Source organism: Chiloscyllium punctatum, chromosome 27, assembly GCF_047496795.1.
Source record: "Chiloscyllium punctatum isolate Juve2018m chromosome 27, sChiPun1.3, whole genome shotgun sequence".
In the NCBI taxonomy this organism is placed as follows: Eukaryota; Metazoa; Chordata; class Chondrichthyes; order Orectolobiformes; family Hemiscylliidae; genus Chiloscyllium; species Chiloscyllium punctatum.
In genome coordinates this window covers 23,285,934-23,304,318 of record NC_092765.1, presented here as the reverse complement: position 1 = coordinate 23,304,318, position 18,385 = coordinate 23,285,934, and the positions used below count along the sequence as shown (strand labels likewise).

The 18,385-nt window shown below is 42.1% G+C and overlaps 1 protein-coding gene across 4 annotated transcripts in view; it reads right to left on the bottom strand.

The window, feature by feature from the left end:
* The window catches only part of LOC140453545 (amine sulfotransferase-like), a 29,680-nt gene that overhangs the window by 3,353 nt on the left and 7,942 nt on the right, over positions 1-18,385 (bottom strand). For all 4 annotated transcript variants that reach the window (XM_072548321.1, XM_072548319.1, XM_072548320.1 and 1 more), the window contains exons 3-6: positions 16,616-16,812; positions 9,891-10,017; positions 5,286-5,380; positions 1,068-1,245 (exon numbers count right to left, since the gene is read on the bottom strand). In XM_072548321.1, the coding sequence (XP_072404422.1) occupies positions 1,068-1,245; positions 5,286-5,380; positions 9,891-10,017; positions 16,616-16,812 (597 nt within the window). The remainder of the gene's footprint in view (positions 1-1,067; positions 1,246-5,285; positions 5,381-9,890; positions 10,018-16,615; positions 16,813-18,385) is intronic.

Below are 18,385 nucleotides of genomic sequence, written 5' to 3'. Positions count from 1 at the left end.
ATAAATTTGAAATTAGTAACAGATTATTCATCTGTTATTAACAGAATTATGCACAGACAATGTTGCACATCAGTACAAATCTGAATCAGAAATAGATTGAATAGTTCTGTGATAGACCATTACTATTGAGGTCATGATTGGAATTGCAACTTTGAAAAGCATGGGGCATCAAAATTATTATATCCATGGAGTGTCACCAGGGATTTCCTGAGATGGCATCTTTGTGTGTGTAATGTTACTGCAGGAAGTATTGGAGTTTGGAATCACCCCTATGGAGTGCAAGTAAAGATCTACTGTGAAACCATTCCCGCCTAATTTGAAACATTCAACATTAACACTAATGCTGTTTTTCTGTTAAGCAATTTTGTTTCTCAATTTTAGGTAAAATCTATCCCAATTTCAGATACTCACCAGAAAATTCAAGCATTTTAAAAGTCTAAGACAACATTCAAGGGTTATGTAAAGTTTTGTCACTTGGGTTCTGGTTCTTGTGGTTGTGGGTATGTACGTCGAGCTCAGAATTTGATTTGCCCAGATGTTTCCTCCCCTGTCCAGGTAACATCTTCAGTGCTTTGGAGCCTCCTCTGCTATACTGTGTCTTCTGGATTCTATTTGGTTCCATTTCTGTTGATTCCAGTTGTCCATTGTAGTGGCCGGTATATTGGGTGTAGGTCAATGTGCTTGTTGATAGAGTCTGTGGCTGAGTGCCATACTGGCCACGACAACAAACAACCGGAACCAGCAACGAGTAGCAGCAGAAACGGAGCCAACTAAATTCCAGAAAGTACAGTACAGCAGTGCTTCACAGGAGGTACTGAAGATGTCACCTGGACAGGGGACAAAATGTCTGCAAATCAACTTCCCAGCTCAGAGAATATAACCACATCTAAGAAACCATCCTTGAAGACCATTAATGGTGAGAATGCACAATTAAGCCAATTATTGTTACATATTTTCTATTTTTTAAACTCCTTCTCAGTAAAAATAAGGGCTGAATAGATACCAATCTTTCAAGCAACCATAAAGCTAATTTGTACTAACCTGCTTGTGATCACTGCATTACTCACCTTTTCTAAAGAAAGATCCACTCTCTGGATTGAACAGCTCTGAAAGACCTTTGTAGTTTGTTCTAGGGTTTTCTTTCATATGTTTAAATGTGCATTGATTCAAAATTGACTCCAAGGTTTCTTCATCCAATTTTTTATTCAGAAAAGATGCAACTTTTTGTACCACACTCCGGAGATCCTTCAATAATTCAGAACGGGAAGTCATTCAAAGATAAATCTAAAACATAATTATTTCCTAACGTTCATAAATCTGACTAGCATTCTCCTATAATTAAGGTATACACATTTACTTCAAACTTAGCAATACAATTTTTAATCAGATCATAAAAATTGTATTCTGCCTCATAATGACTATAATTCAAATTTTTTTCAACATCATCAGAATGAATTGCCCTGTTCTATTGCATTTATTAATAGCTTCTGGTGTTGTTCCAGTGCATTAAAGTACCTGCTGTGGGTAATTCACATTTCAGCTCCATGAGGAATGTGGGAAGGACAATGGCTCTGTAGGCCAGAAGTTTAGTCTGAGCCTGTAGGTCATGGTCTTCAAACATCCTTCTTCTGAGATAGGCACAGGCTCCACTGGCACAGCTCAGGTGGTGTTGTATTTCTGCATTGAAGTTGGCCTTGGAGCAGAGAAGGCTGCTGAGGTATGGAAGGTGATCCATGTTTTCAAGGAGAGAGTTATTGACCATTGTTGTAGGAGAGGTGGAGAGATTATTGATGGAGTACTAGAGTGCTTTTTATGTTTAAGGCTGAGGCACTGGAGCCTTATATTCCTTGGCAAAGCCATCCAAGATTCACTGCAGACCTTCCACAGAATGTGCTGTGATGGCATTGACATCAGCATATTGAAACTCCAAGATGGAGGTAGTGGAGGACTCGTCCTTGGGCTTGAGCCTATAATGGTTGAACAGTCTGTGGTCCATATGTTAAATGATTTGAATTTCCTTGGGCAGGTTTTAGCCAGTGAGATGGAGGGTGGCATCAATGAAGATGGTGAACAGAATAGGTGCGATGATACAACCCTGTTTGACCCTGTCTCTACTGTGAAAAGCTCAGGCTCCAATCCACATTTGCTAAGCACTGTCACAGACATGTCAACATGCAGCAGCCTCAGTATCCCGATGAACTTATCAGAGTAGCTGCATCATGACAGTATCCGGCACAGAGCCTGATGGTTGGCTGTGTCAAAGGCCTTAGATTGGCCAATGATGGCCTTGTAAAGTGGTTGTTTCTGTGCCTGGCATTGAAGTCTCCAAGAAGAATTACCAGCAGCTTTCCCTTTCCAGAAGAAAGTGCCCTCCATCAGCATGGCAGGTTTCAGGAAGAGCAACAAGCTCGCTCTGGCATCTCTTCAGTTCTCTGGCTATGATCGCAGTTCTTCTCTCAAGTTGGTCACCTCTCAGGTCAGTCAGGGTTCTTATATTCCAGCCTCCAAAAGTTTATTATTCTTTGTTTCTGACTACGTGCGAGTGATCCTTCTGGACTCAGTAACCCAGTCGGGAATTTTGAGACAGGTTATCATTAGAACATCTTTCCCAGCCCCCTCACCTACTGGGTTGAGCAGTGCAGTTCCTAAACAGAGGTGAGTGCAGCTGTGGAAATGCTCTATCTTGTCGTTCAGGAGCAGGACAACTGAGTCTGACACCCACCACCTAGTGTGTCCGTTGGTGACTAAGGGTTTCCAGATATCACAGTCCTGCCCCCCTCCACTACTGGATGATCACCATAGGACTTTTGTCCGGGATGTAAGTCGGACAGGAACCTCTTGGGAGGATGCCTATATGTAATGTCTTTTAACGTGGGGGTGTGGGTGCAGGAGAACAGACAACCGCCACATGGATCATTTTCGATAGGGGTTGAAGCTCAGTGATCCGGAGGCCGAGATGACTGGCAGCCGTTCTCTGTTGCAGACTTCATTCACCTTTGACAAGCATCGTGATGCTCTAATTTAAATTCAGCTCCCATTCTCCACCATTGAGGTCTTTATGCTTTGTTTGGAACCTCATCCTTAACCTTACTACCCTCCAGAGGGTTTAGCTCTGGGGTTCCTAAGTGTACCCAAGAGGATAGCTTCTAACATTTTCCCTGGAGAAGTTCATTGACATTGCCCACAACTTCCACCCCACCCTCAAAATCACTTGGTCCACCTCAGACACCTCCCTCCCCTTTCCTGACCTCCCAAACCCGCTCCCCCAAAACTCCATCCCGTTCTCCCAATTCCTCGCCCTCCACCGCATCAGCTTGGATGAGGGGACATTACACTCCCAACAATCCCAGATGTCCACCTATTTTGAACAATGCACTTTTCCTCCCTCTGTCATCCAGACAGCCTTCCACCGCAGTGACTCCATTCCCCATTCCACTGGTCTAAACTACCCACCCTCCCCCAAACACAATAAAGACAGAGTCCCCATTGCCCTGTCCTACCAGTCCACCAGTCTCCGCATCCAATGCATCATGCTTAAACACTACTGCCAACTTCAAATAGACCCCACCACCAAGAACATCTTCCCCTCCCCATCCCTCTCTGCCTTCCACAAGGACTGTTCTCTTTGCCAATCCTTGGTTTGCACCACTCTCTCCACCAACCTCCCAACCCCCCCCCCCCCCCCCCCCACCCCCCCACCAATTCCAGGTACCTTCCCCTGAAACCAGAAAAGATGCAAAATCTGCTGGCACTCCACCCCCTTCACCTCCATCCAAGGCCCCAAACAGTACTTCCAGGTGAGACAGAGGTTCACCTGTCTCTCTTCCAATCTAGTTTATTGTATCCATTGCTCCTGATCTGGTCTTCTCTACATTGGGGAGACCAAACGTAAATTTAGGAAACGGTTCACCAAGCATCTCAGCCAGGCCTGCAAGGGCTAACTGGACCACCCAGTAACTGCCCATTTTAATTCCCCATCCCTTTCCAACATGACATCCTTGGCCTCCTCCATTGCCACAATGAATCAGACCTCATATTGGAAGAACAATACCTCATCTTCTGCCTGGGAAGCCTACAGCATGAGGAATCAACATTGAGTTCACCAATTTCAAGTGACCTCCCTTCCTATTGCCCAACTCCCTTCCCAGCCCCTTCTCTTCCCTTCAATTCCTGCCCCTCACCCCCTTTATCTGCAGCTCCCCTTAGATCCACCGCCAGTCCTGAAGAAGGGTTACACCCAAAACGTTGACTACTCCACCTCCTGATGCTGCCTGGCTTGCTGTGTTCTTCCAGCCTCCTGCTTGTCCACCTTGGATTCCAGCATCTGCCTTTTTTTTGTCTGTAACCTAGTTTTTGGCATCTGTCCCACTTCCTTTTTTCTAATGGAACCTTCTCCAAATCTAGGGAAATTTGGAAATTAAATTTGATGCATCAACTACCTGATAAGTCACTTATTTTCAGCGCCAAAAAGAAAAGACCCATCAAGACCTAGAAACTTGTCAGCCTGCAGCGCCAACAATTTACTCAATACTACTTCTCTGACGTTTGTAATTTATTTGAGTTCATCACTCCTTTCCATTTCCTGATTGATCATTTCCTCAATAAATATTTTTTTCTATCTTGCCATGTCTCTACTCTTTGATTTATCACTTTTTTATTATTGTGATCCCTTGTCCTCATTATTTAGTTTCAAAACTTTTCTGCTTCCCTACTTGCATAGCTCATTAGAACATTGGTTCCACCAAAATTCAAGTACAGACCATCCCAATGGGACAACCCTCACTTTTCCTTGTACTGATGCCAGTGTCTCATGAAGCATGGCCCATATGTTAACATTAACCAGCCATTTTACCCATTTTTGTTTGTTTTATATTTTTAACCATGTGGAAAGTTTTGCTGATTTCCACCTTTGTTATTATTTAACCAGCAGCACTGTCAACTAAACATGCTGCCAAATCTCTCTTCTAGTGAGGTAGTTTGAAGAAAACAACTCCCACTTTTCCCAAAATGATAGCCATTCTGACTTTCTTTTATTCATTCATTAATGGGTTGTGAGCACTGGTTGCTAGTTTGGCCGACAGATGTTGCCTGTCCAAAATAGAATTGCCCATTCAATTTGCATACTTAGAATTTTGAGGATGTTCTTCAAAGTAAACATTCTGATTTATAGAAAACCTGGACACAGAAGATTTAATAACATATTCCTTGCTGTAATTGTTTCAGGTCCACATAGTTCATGATTTATTCAGCATCTTTGGTTCCATATATAAACAAATATCACTTACATTTTTCATATCCTCATATGCCACAAACAAGATGTTGAGTTCATCTTTATGACTGTGCCAGTCTCTGATATGTTCAAACCAAGATCCATAGAACACTTCAAAGAAGGATAAATATAGTGAGTCAACCACAAACATTCATTTCTGTCACTGCATATTATTAATATATATTGTAAATAATTGTGGCTAGTACTGATCCTGTGCTGTATCTTATTAAATGCCTTTTCGAATCCCAAAAATATCAGATCTACTGGTTCCCTTTTATCTCACCTGCTTGTTTCCTTGAGAAAGCACACTAATAAGTTTGCCAGGCATCATTTCCATCTCAGCTTAAAAATGTGTTGCTGGAAAAGTGCAGCAGATCAGGCAGCATCCAAGGAGAAGGAGATGAGGAGGGTGTGCCAAGCAGGCTATGACAAAAGGTAGGGAGGAGGGACTTGGGGGAGGAGCATTGGGAATGCGATAGGTGGAAGGAGGTTAAGATGAGGGTGATAGGCTGGAGAGGGGGTGGGGGCGGAGAGGTTGCATTCATCTCCTGTGGCTGGAGGGTTCCTAGGCGGAAGATGAGTCGCTCTTCCTCCAGGCATCGTGTTGCCATGGTCTGGCGATGGAGGAGGCCAAGGACCTGCATGTCCTTGGTGGAGTGGGAGGGGGAGTTAAAGTGTTCAGCCACGGGGTGGTTGGGTTGGTTGGTGCGGGTGTCCCAGAGGTGTTCTCTGAAACGTTCCGCAAGTAGGCAGCCTTCTCCATCGCCAGACCATGCACGACGCCCGGAGGAAGAGCGACTCATCTTCCGCCTAGGAACCCTCCAACCACAAGGGATGAATGAGGATTTCTCCAGCTTCCTCATTTCCCCTCCCCCCACTTTATCTCAGTCCCAGCCCTCAGACTCAGCACTGCCTTCTTGACCTGCAATCTTCTTCCCGACCTCTCTGCCCCCACCGCCACTCCGGCCTATCACCCTCACCTTAACCTCCTTCCACCTATCGCATTCCCAACGCCCTTCCCCCAAGTCCCTCCTCCCTACTTTTTATCTTAGCCTGCTTGGCACACCCTCCTCATTCCTGAAGAAGGGCTTATGCCCGAAACGTTGATTCTCCTTCTCCTTGGATGCTGCCTGACCTGCTGCGCTTTTCCAGCAACACATTTTTAAGCTCTGATCTCCAGCATCTGTAGTCCTCACTTTCTCCATCATTTCCATCTCATAAAGTTATGCTGACTGTGCTTGAATATATCATGTATTTCTAAATCCTCTCCTATTACACAAAAGACTTTATCGTTTGCCCAATGATATGTTAAGCTCTCAAATAAAAGCAAAATACTGCAGATATTGGAAGTCTGAATTAAAAACAAACAGTGTGGGGGAAACTGAGCAGGTCTGGCAGCATCTGTGGTGAGAGAAACTGAGGTAATTCGAGACCAATATTACTGTCATCAGAAATTAAAGGAACTGGAAAGTTATGGTTGCCAGGCTGTTGTCAGTCATGGTTGGAACTGATTGTCAGGCTATCCCCAGCAAAACATAAAGAGTGCTCATGATGGTAAAGTGAACTAGAGATCTAAATGAAGGTGTGACAAGGAGAAAACCGGTCTGCTCTGCTGACAGCAGTCAACAAAAATCAAAGATATGACCAGCAGAGGGATGTAAGAAAAATGGAGGATAGATGCCATAGAGATGGGAAAGTGCCAAAGAGCAAGCCAGTGTTAAGCTAACTGGCATATAGTTATCTGATTTCTTTTCCCTTCCCTTCCCTTTATGAATAAGTGTTTCCATCGGCCATTTTCTATTACATAATCTAAAGATTCCTGTTCAACTAGTACCAGTGTGTCCACAATCTCTGTAGCTAGTTCCTTTAAAAGCCTTGGACCCATCAGGTCTAAGACAATAATCAACCATTAGCGCCATTGGTTTCCTTCATACCTTTTGTTCTAGTGATAGTTATTATGTGTTACTTTAACTCTTCAATTGTTTCACATTTTGGGAATGCTATCCAGGTCTTCTACTGTGCAGATTGTCACAAAATATTATTTAACTCCTGAGCCATTTCTTGATTCTCCATTCTTTGTCCTCTTCAATAAAAGGGCCTATGTTCACTTTGGACTCTCTCTTCCATTTTTATGTATTTAAAAAACCTCTTATTATTTCCTTTTATATTGCTTACCAGTTTGCCCTCAGTGCATTTTCTCCATAAATTATTTTTTGGCCTTTGTTGGCTTTTAAAACTTTCCCAATCCTGTAGTTCACGACTAAACTTTGCCACATTGTATATTTTTCTTTCAATTAGATACAATCCTTAACTTCCTTGATCCATTTATTCCCTTCCTAGGATCCGCCTTCCTCACTGGAATATGTCTTTGCTGTGAGTCATATACATTTTTTTAAAGTGTTGTTATGAAGATGTGAGTGTATTGCACCTTTAAGAGAGTTAAAAGCTAGCAAGAACTACCTGACAGCACCAAGTGTCCTGGGAATAAAAAAAACATGGAACATTTGGTCGATCAACTCAATTAGCTTGGTGCTTAGAGACAAAAAGAAATACAATTTTGGCCAATCAGCTTAAATTATACCCCAAAATATCCACCTCCAATCAAGTTTGAATTGAGTTTATTAATAATCTTAAAAGCCAATGATATAATCTGATTCTATGGGGGTATAAGGCTGGGGAAAATTGAACAGTTGAGCAAGTAAAGACTGCCTGAAAGTAGCTCTCTTAAAGGTACCTTTTTCAATCAGTAACCTGTGAAACAGAATCCTCAAGAAGAAGAAAAAAAGACAGGAATACAGAGGAGAATCAAAAGCTGCCTGATTTTGATATCAGAAGTTTTGTTTTGTAAATCTTAATTGGGAGTTTTCTCGCACTGGAATTGTGGAAAGGGAAGGTAAAAGATAGGATAGAGGAAGGAGTTGTAAATAATTATTAGTTAATTATTCTCTGTTATACTTTAAAAAATAAAGTTGTTACTTTTACTTTAACTAGGGTCTTCGCCTATCAAATTTTCACAGATTGCTGCACGGAATAAATCTTTTCTGTGTTGTTGGGTTAAAACTAAGCAGGGCAGTTTACCCCATGTCGTAACAGCGTCTGCCATTGTTCATCACCTACCTTTCTCACTAAATTACTTTCCAGTCCACTCTAGTCAACTGTGCCCAGATTCCATTGTAATTGCTCTTATTTAAGTTTACCACTGTTGTTTCTGATCCAAGTTTTTCAAAGTGAAGGCTAAATTCTACCATGTTATGGTCACTATTCTCCAGGGAATCTTTTACTCGGAGATCATTTATTAAATCTGCTTCATTACATATTACCAGATCCAAAATAACCTGATCCCTGGTTGGAACCTCAACGTATTGTTCCATTTCCATGAATGCTCCTTTTGGATACCTTTGTCAGTTTGATTGTCCTAATCTGCTTGAAGATTAAAGTTGCCTTGGTAATATACTGCCTCTTTCATATGCCCTCATTATATATCCTGATTAATTCTGTTCAATAGAACACCAACTGTTGGAAGACCTTAGTGTCTTCTTTCCCTTGTTACTTCTTACCTCCATCCATGTGAATTCGATACCATCCAATCCTAGATAATTTCCTGTTACTACACATATCATTTGTATACTATCAAATGAGCCTCACCACCCTCCCTTCCTGTTTGACCTTACAATAGTTAGCTACCACTGAATATTTAGTTTCTAGCTTTGACCTCCCTGTTACCATGTCTCTATAACTATTGCCGGATCATACATATTAACATCTACTTGTAGCATTAATTTATTTCTTTTCTTCAAAATACTATGTGCATTTAAGTAAACAGCCATTAAATTTGTCTTTTTTGCCATTTTCTCTTTTTGACCCTATTTGCTTACTTTTAAATACTTGTATACTCTATCTCACTCTGGGTATCATTGTCACAATAATTTCCCTGTAATACCATCACATCATTTTTCTTTATAAATTTACATATTCCCCCACCCAAGCCGTCCTCATCATTTGTTGTTGGCTGACACTCGAAACATATGCTGAAGTTTGTGGAAAATGGGCCGTTTCACCAAATATGGTGGAGAAAGCTGGAACAGCTGTTTGATGTCATGATATGACGAGCTGGGAGGCTTCAGCTGTGTGCACGTATGTTCATTCCTGTATATGGAGTAGAGTAGGACCACATCAGGAGCAGCTCAAAGAGCTGTGTTCATCCCTCTGAAGGTTTTCACTTTTGGAGCTGAATTTCTAGCTCAGAGAATCTTAAACAATTTGATTATTAAAACAAAAGACATGACGTAAACCTATTTTGAGCATGTACTTGGTTGTTCAATTATTCTGTTGTTTATCACAAGTAATGTACGATATCCTATTTTATGTTTTGGCTGTTTGTAAGATAAATCAGTAGTTAGTTGGGTTTTTCTTTTTGTCTTGTTTCGGTTATCATTTATTACTTTTCTTTTTTCTTATTTACTTAATTTTATATTGGTGTTTATACTTGTTTGTATTGCTTCTCTAATTTTGTAAAAATCTTCTTTGAAAGTTTGCTTTTTCAATAAAAATACCTATAAAAAATAAAGGAATAATGTGATACATTTGATAAGTCCAAGTAAAACTTTAGAAAAAAACATACCATTTCCTTCAACAAATTTCTCCAAGAAATCTTGAAAATCCTTTGGTGTCTCCAAGAAACGACTATATTCGTGAAAGTGATATGATGACACAATCACATCCTTGGGATTTCTAGCGACATAAATGATCTGGGTTGGAAACAAATACAAGAACAAATACAAATTAGTTGTCAGCTGCTGTTCATTTACTAATGTCTGTTCCGAGCAATAAGCCACCCATTGGCAAACAATTCGATTAAGTGCAAAAACAAAAATTGCTGCAAAAGCTCAGCAGGTCTGGCAGCATCCACGGAGAGAAATCAGTTATCATTACTCAGCTTTGCCCACCAGACTTGTTCTCAGAGTATTTCATCACTCCGTGGGAGGTGGTTTCCAAACCTTTGGAGGTCATTTGCACTGTTTACTTTTGTTTTGCCCTTGGCCTGCACTTTCCAGCTGATAGCCTTGTCGCCAGCATGGCAGGTGTTTAGGAAGCTCAACTTTAACAATTATAACAGGTGGCTTCCCTTTAACTTCACACCTCTGCTTAAAACAAAAGGAATGAAGATGGAGCACTATCTTACAGGAGACAAAACCTTCAATAGTGGGCATACTGGCAGCAAATTAAAATTTTGCACAAGATGGAACCCCATGTTTAAGGAGAGTCCGACTTTCTGCTTGCTGGTTGCTGACACTTGCAAATAGGACACTGAACATGATTAGTTTCAATTCAAGATCCAGTACAGCTTAGGCAAATTACAACGCAAATGCTAAGGTCATTCACCGGAAAATTCCCCACAGCAGGAGAATAACCTGGGGCTAATTGAAGGCTAGTGGCTGGTACTCTGCCAATTAACAAGTCAAAAGCAGCATTCTGTCCCCAATTCCCTCTGACATACAGGTTATGATTCAGCCAAGTCCCTTAAATGTGCTTATGAGTGAGGTCCAAACCGAGATAGAGCCAGGAATAGTTTTGTTTTTGATCTCTGTCTCAAAAAGGCCCTCAGACAGCTCAGCTGATTGACATTGATTGCACCACAACAAGAAGGCTCAACACTGCCAACCTGATGCCAGCTGATGAAGGAATCCAAACAGGCACAAACCATGTTGAGATCCTGAATTACACTATTCGTCCAACACTTTCGCATTCACAAAGACCAAGGTGGGGTTAAAAATATTCTTGGTCACTCTGGGAAACAGGAGCAATAAGTTTTCTGAAGGCTGCTCCATGACAGTGAGAGAGAGGTGATGCAGCTAATGCTTCCTAACAGCCTCAAATAGCAAGTGTTAATTGGCGTTCATGATCAAGCACAACACCAAGAAATGGGAAAAATGAATGCTCTGGTCAGAGAGCAGTATGACTGCTCCTGAATGGCTGCTGATGTACAGGAATTCTGATGAAGTTGAGAGAGGTGTACTTTGGCCAAAACAGCAAATCAACCTTACCTTGGCATGGGGTCCCTGGTGATCAAAAGACCTCAAGAAGTCCTTGCAGTGGATTTTCCAGACATTGACTCCAGCAATTAATAGGGCCAAGCAGATTCTCAGACTCATGGATGTCTTCAAGTTCATACAGGGCATTCCCACCTCTGACAGAAAGCCTAAATTATTGCCAAAGTATTACTGTGTGATTGGTTTACCTGTTTCGGAGTTCCATGTTGAATTCACAGCAATCAGGTATGCAACTTCAAAAGCGAGATCCTACAAGAGCTTTGCAAAGTCTACGACATTGCCAGAGGGTAATGGAAAATGCCAACTATTCAACCATACTGTACAAGTTGGTCTATGAATGTGTTCAGAGATAGAACATAGAACATAGAACATAGAAAAATACAGCGCAGTACAGGCCCTTTGGCCCTCGATGTTGTGCCGATCCAAGCCCACCTAACCTACACGAGCCCACTATCCTCCATATGCCTATCCAATGCCCGTTTAAATGCCCATAAAGAGGGAGAGTCCACCACTGTTACTGGCAGGGCATTCCATGAACTCACGACTCGCTGAGTAAAGAATCTACCCCTAACATCTGTCCTATACCTACCACCCCTTAATTTAAAGCTGTGCCCCCTCGTAATAGCTGACTCCATTCGTGGAAAAAGGTTCCCATGGTCAACCCTATCTAAACTCCTAATCATCTTGTACACCTCTATCAAGTCACCCCTAAACCTTCTTTTCTCCAATGAAAACAACCCCAAGTGCCTCAGCCTTTCCTCATACGATCTTCCTACCATATCAGGCAACATCCTGGTAAACCTCTTCTGTACCCGTTCCAGTGCCTCCACATCCTTCCTATAGTATGGCGACCAAAACTGCACATAATACTCCAGATGCGGCTGCACCAGAGTCTTATACAACTGCAACATGACCTCAGGACTCCGGAATTCAATTCCTCTACCAGTAAAAGCCAGTACGCCAAATGCCTTCTTCACCGCACTATTTACCTGGGCGGCAACTTTCAGAGATCTGTGTACATGGACACCAAGATCCCTCTGCTCATCCACATTACCAAGTATCTGACCATTAGCCCAGTACCCCATCTTTTTGTTACTCAAACCAAAGTGAATCACCTCACACTTACCCACATTGAACTCCATTTGCCACCTTTCTGCCCAGCTCTGCAGCTTATCTATATCCCGCTGTAACCTGACACATCCTTCCTCACTGTCAACAACTCCACAGACTTTCGTATCATCCGCAAACTTGCTCACGCAACCTTCTAGCCCCTCCTCCAGGTCATTTATAAAAATGACAAACAGCAATGGTCCCAAAACAGATCCTTGCGGAACACCGCTAGTAACTGCACTCCAAGATGAACCTTTACCATCAACTACTACCCTCTGTCTTCTTCCAGCCAGCCAATTCCTAATCCAAACCTCCAACTCACCCTCAATGCCATACCTCCGTATTTTTTGCAGTAGCCTACCATAGGGAACCTTATCAAATGCCTTACTAAAATCCATATACATCACATCTACCGCTTTACCCTCGTCCACCTCCTTAGTCACCTTCTCAAAGAATTCAATAAGGTTTGTGAGGCACGACCTGCCCTTCACAAAACCATGCTGACTATCCTTTGATCACATTATTCCTATCCAGATGTTCATAAATCCTATCCCTTACAATTCTCTCTAAGGCTTTGCCCACAACAGAAGTGAGGCTCACCGGCCTATAGTTACTAGGGTTATCCCTACTCCCCTTCTTGAACAAGGGAACCACATTTGCTATCCTCCAGTCTTCTGGCACTTTTCCTGTAGACAACGAGGACATAAAAATCAAGACCAATGGCTCTGCAATACATGATGCACTATCTAAATTCATAGTTCCTTGGTCAGTACCTTCCATCCTTGGTCAGTACCTTCCAAACCCTCAACTACCACCAGGTTAAGGGCAGCACCATTCTCAAGCTACTCTTCATGCCACTCATATCCTTACTCGGAAATGTATTGTTATTCCTTTTTGACCCTAGTGGGTCAAAATCTTGGAATTCCCTCCCTGAAACCTAACTCCCTCCATATATCAAATGGACTTCAGTGACTCAAGAAGGGCCATCTCTCTCAGAGTAACTAGAGATCTGCAATAAATGCTGGCCAAGGATGACACTGTTTTAGGAGTTGATGCAAAGGTGCCAGAATGGAAGCCATATTCTGTATGAACTTTCCATAATGATTCGCTAGCCCAAGGAAAGACCTAAGCTCTGGTACAGACATGGGAGCCAGGGCACCTTTGATTGCCCTTACTTCATTTTCCAAAGGGTGTAACCTGGCCTTGTTGACTTTATAGCCCAAGTAGGTCACTTGGGGGCCTTGGAACACATATTTTCCCTTGTAAGGTGAACACCTGCCTGAGCGAAATGTCTAAGAACTACGTCCAAGTTCTCTAAGTGCTCCTTATTGGTCTTCCATGTTATTAGCACATCAGCTAGATAAATGGTGACCTGGGGTTGACCTTGTAAAGTGTCTCCATCATACGCTGAAAAATAGCTGACGATATCCCAAGTGGCAATCTCGTATGGGTATCAATCCTAGCATACTTCTGGGAATCCTCATATAACAATAATTGCAGGGGCACATGGCTCATGTCCAGCTTCATGAAGGACAGCCCCCCACCAGTTTTGTGTGTAAGTCCTCCATGTGAGGAATTAGATATATATCCAGTTGCGAAAAGCAGTTTACCATTTGTTTAAAATTCCCGCAAAGGCAAACTGACCTATGTGATTCCTTCACTTTCCAGCCTCCAGATTTCTGCCTCTACTTGTGGCCATTAGGCATATGGCACTGGGCGGGACTTGCAGAATCGTGCAATTGCTTACTGGTCAACATGAAGGTAGCCTTGGATCCATTGATAGTCCCTTGACCTTCCTGAGAAACCTCCAGGTATGTAATTAGGACTTCACTCAGGCAGCCATTTTCTAATCAACAAATGTTGAGCCAGTCTAGGTATATCTTTCTCAACCAATTTCTCCCCACCAAGCTTTGGTCCGAGTTTTTTACTACAATCAGTGGTAACTGAATCAAGTGCCTCTCATAGGAGACCGGAACTGAAGTTATCCCCTTAGTCTGCAAAGGTTCCCCAGTATAGATTTTCAGTCTAACCAAGATCTTGTGTGAACGTAAAGGTTGGAGTCCAGAGTGAATTTCGTTAACGACTGGTTCTGCAATCACTGAAGCAGTCATGTCAGTATCACCCACCATTAGAACTAGGTGACCATTTCACCAGACGTTTATTTTGATTGATTCTGATTTGATGTTAATAAGTAGTTTAACTGTTCCAAATCAGATGTAAGTGACTTTCCAGGGTGTGCACTCTCCTGGATACTGGCCTAATGAGTTTGCTTACTCAATTTAGATCTAGTGGGAATCTTTTGCTGTCTCAAGTCCACATACTAGAAGCAGCTACAATGGCTTGCCAGCAAGGATTCAAAGAAAATCTTAACCGTTTGGCTGAGGCTTGGTTTTGTTTTGGGGTTTTGCTGTGGGCTGACCTAGAACCCCTCTGATCAGATAAGTCCTAAGTGAGGACATGCACTCAAGTGTACCCCAAACTCAGTCAGACTAGTGAGGGTGTCACTTCCATTGGAATACCCTGCAACCCATTTGCTCTGCTTGCTGCAGTTTCCAATGATAAAGTCAGTTGTCGTGCCTGTTTGAAATCCAGCCTGTTTGGGCTTCAGCTAGTAGGTACTTTTGCATGGTTACATCATTAATCCCACATACCAAATGGTGTCTCAGTATCTTATCAAGGGTTAAACCAAAGACACATGCCTCTACTACTCACCTTAACCTAGTCAAAAATTCCAAGATGGATTCCTCCAGTTCTCAAATTGCTGAGTAAAACCAACAGCATCTCAGTATTAGAAGTGGCTTGGGAACATAATACTCCTTCACTAAATCCATCAACTCTTGAAAGGTTTTAGTATCTGGTGCCTCAGGGAATGTCAGGTTCATAATAACCAAAAAAGCTACGTGTCCTCAAGCTTTTCATCTGCTCCAGTGTCATTTGCCTGGGGAAAAAAAATCACATTCTTTCTACATATTGGGCCCAGTCTTCAATGGCAGGATTGAATATGTCAAGCTTCCCAAAAAGCTTGATGCCAGAAATGCATATTCCAACTCAAAGATGATTGTTGCGAGTGAATTTGATCAGGAGTGTGCTTTTCTCTCATCACCACTGAAATAATTCCACACAGGATAGTATCCTGTCACCAAGTCACACTTTATTTACTAATGGAGAATCCATGACACTGATCCAGCTCCCTCAGAGCCAACTCTCACTGTGAACAGCATGTCTGACCCTTCTGTTTATACCTGTCATCCAGGGTTTCCTTATTGGGGTTGTTAATCTGGTCCAATCAGAGAGCTCCTATTCTATGAGGCCCATCTAGCTGACCTCATTACAATCACTACAGGGTCACTGAATGAAATTGAGAAGTTTTTAAATATTAAAGACATCAAGACAAATGGAGAGAAAGCAGGGATATGATGTCGAGAGATAGGATCAGCATATTTATTCATAGAATTATACAATCCCTACAGTATGGAAACAGGCTCTTCAGCCCAGCACGTCCACCCTGACCCTCCGAAGAGTATCCCATCCAGACCCATTCCCCTATTACTTGGCTTACCCCTGACGCATGCATGTAAACTACACATTTTTGAACACTATGGGCAATTTAGCATTGCCAATCCACCCAACCTGTACATCTTCGGATTGGGAGGGTAAACCAGAAACCCGCACAGACACAACTCTGGACCAGGTGGCACTTGAACCCAGGACTCTTGATCTATTTAAAAGTTGATAGACTGAGAGTAAAGAACAGTACATTCAAGGAGATTGCCTCCCTTTAAGGCACCTTAAATGTTAATGCCACAACCATGGCTCAACTTTTAATTTAAACAAATGAAATAAAATATATTGGCTGAGCTAACTTAGTAAATTACTGCACTTCAGTTGAGTGAGTCACACTGAGGAAATGTCCCCAGCGTAGACAAGTTCCAGATTGGGGGTGGAGCCACATTGATCAACTCTATACTTAGGATGATAGTTTTAGGTTTTTACTTACTTGAGAAAAAAATGTACCACATTCATGAAAGAACTATAACTAATATGCCATTAGAAATTACAGTTACTGTATGGTGAGAGTTTATTTTCTGTATATTTGAACTTAATCGGAAAAATAGATTGTGTGCAATTTCAATGTAACAAAGAACTTATTGGACTGCAATTATATTTAGGTTGGTTTAAAACACACCTTGAGCTTTTTGTTTTTCACACATTTTGGCACCATTTGGTAGTTTAAATGTGTTGTCAACAGCTGGTAATTTGTGATTTCAGGCTTGAATATCATAATCTCCATCCACGGGGCTCTCTCATAGAGGTTCATCTCTTTTTTAGAATCATTGTCATTGCATAAAATCAGGCTTGTGACCTGCTGCATCCAAGTTGTTCCTGAATCAGGGAGACATAAATAATTAATTAATAGAAAAACAAGGAAAAAGGTGCCCTACCTTCTCTATCTTGGTGTGGGAGGTTCCGTACGCAATTTCTTTGTGACTTTATTCATAAGATTTATGAACTTATCATCAACAGAAGTGTTGTCAAATAAATAGCAACTCTTGTATTGACAAAACAGACTGTTCCATTCTTTCTGTCCGGGGACACACATGCACTCAAAACAGGAGGATCAGAATTTAGTGAGCAGCACGGTGGCACAGTGGTTAGCACTGCTGCCTCACAGCGACAGAGACCTGGGTTCAATTCCGGCCTCAGGCGACTCTCTGTGTGGAGTTTGCACATTCTCCATGTGCCTGCATGGGTTTCCTCTGGGTGCTCCGGTTTCCTCCCACAGTCCAAAGATGTGCAGGTTAGGTGAATTGGCCATGCTAAATTGCCCGTAATGTTAGGTGAAGGGGTAAATGTAGGGGAGTGGGTATGGTGGGTCGGTGTGGACTTGTTGGGCCGAAGGGCCTGTTTCCACACTGTAAGTAATCTAATCTAATACACGGGGGAATGTCAATGTTCTGAAACTGTCAACAGCACACTGCCCACTGTGAAATAATTGAAATGCAACAGATATTCAACATGCTTGAACAAAATGGATTATGTCAGTCTCAGTCAAATTTTAAAATTCTTTCCACTATTGATTTAAGCATTGCGGCCAAAATACAATGTCATCAGCAAATGTCTGTTTTGGTAAATTTAATTATTTACATCGTGAACAAACACTGGCTCCTAGCATCATCATCATGAGGTTAAGGTTTTCATTTATTTTTCAGGGATCTTTAATTAAGTGGAATGAATATACTTTAAGTCATATTAAGTTATATTTGCATTCTACAATGAGATAGTTTCTCCAGAAAAATCATCTTGGAGACACTTTTGGTTATAGTATTACAGACAGTAGTACTTGCGATCATTATCAGTTCTCCATTTAAAGTTTCAGATGATAGACAGGTCCTTGGATAACTGTAAGACTTTAAAGTGGCATGGGGCAAACAAGTTTCTGACTTAGGGTTGAGGTTTCTATTTATACATACTGAAAATTGTCTGGGGAATCAGTGCAGCACAGTTGGCTGGATCGTTGCTTTGCAAAGCAGTGTGACACCAACAGCGCGGGTTCAATTCCCATCACCACATTGCGATTACTATAAAGGACTCTCCTCCTCAACCTCTTCCCTTGCCTGAGGTCTGGTGGTCCTCAGGTTAAATCACCACCAGTTGCTGGTCTCTCATGAGGGAGCAGCCCCTATGGTCTGGGAAGACTATGGTGACAGAACCACAAAAGTGTTTGAAAATAGGGCAAGAGCATAGTACTTAGATGAGAAATGTTGGCGAAGGGCTTCTGCCTGAAACGTCGATTCTCCTGCTCCTCGGATGCTGCCTGACCTGCTATGCTTTTCCAGCACCACACTCTTGACTCTAATCTCCAACATCTGCAGTCCTCACTTTCTCCTAATACTGCACTTGCATTGTGGACATTAGTTGCAGAAAAAAAAAGGGAAACGCTGTGATATGCGTGTGG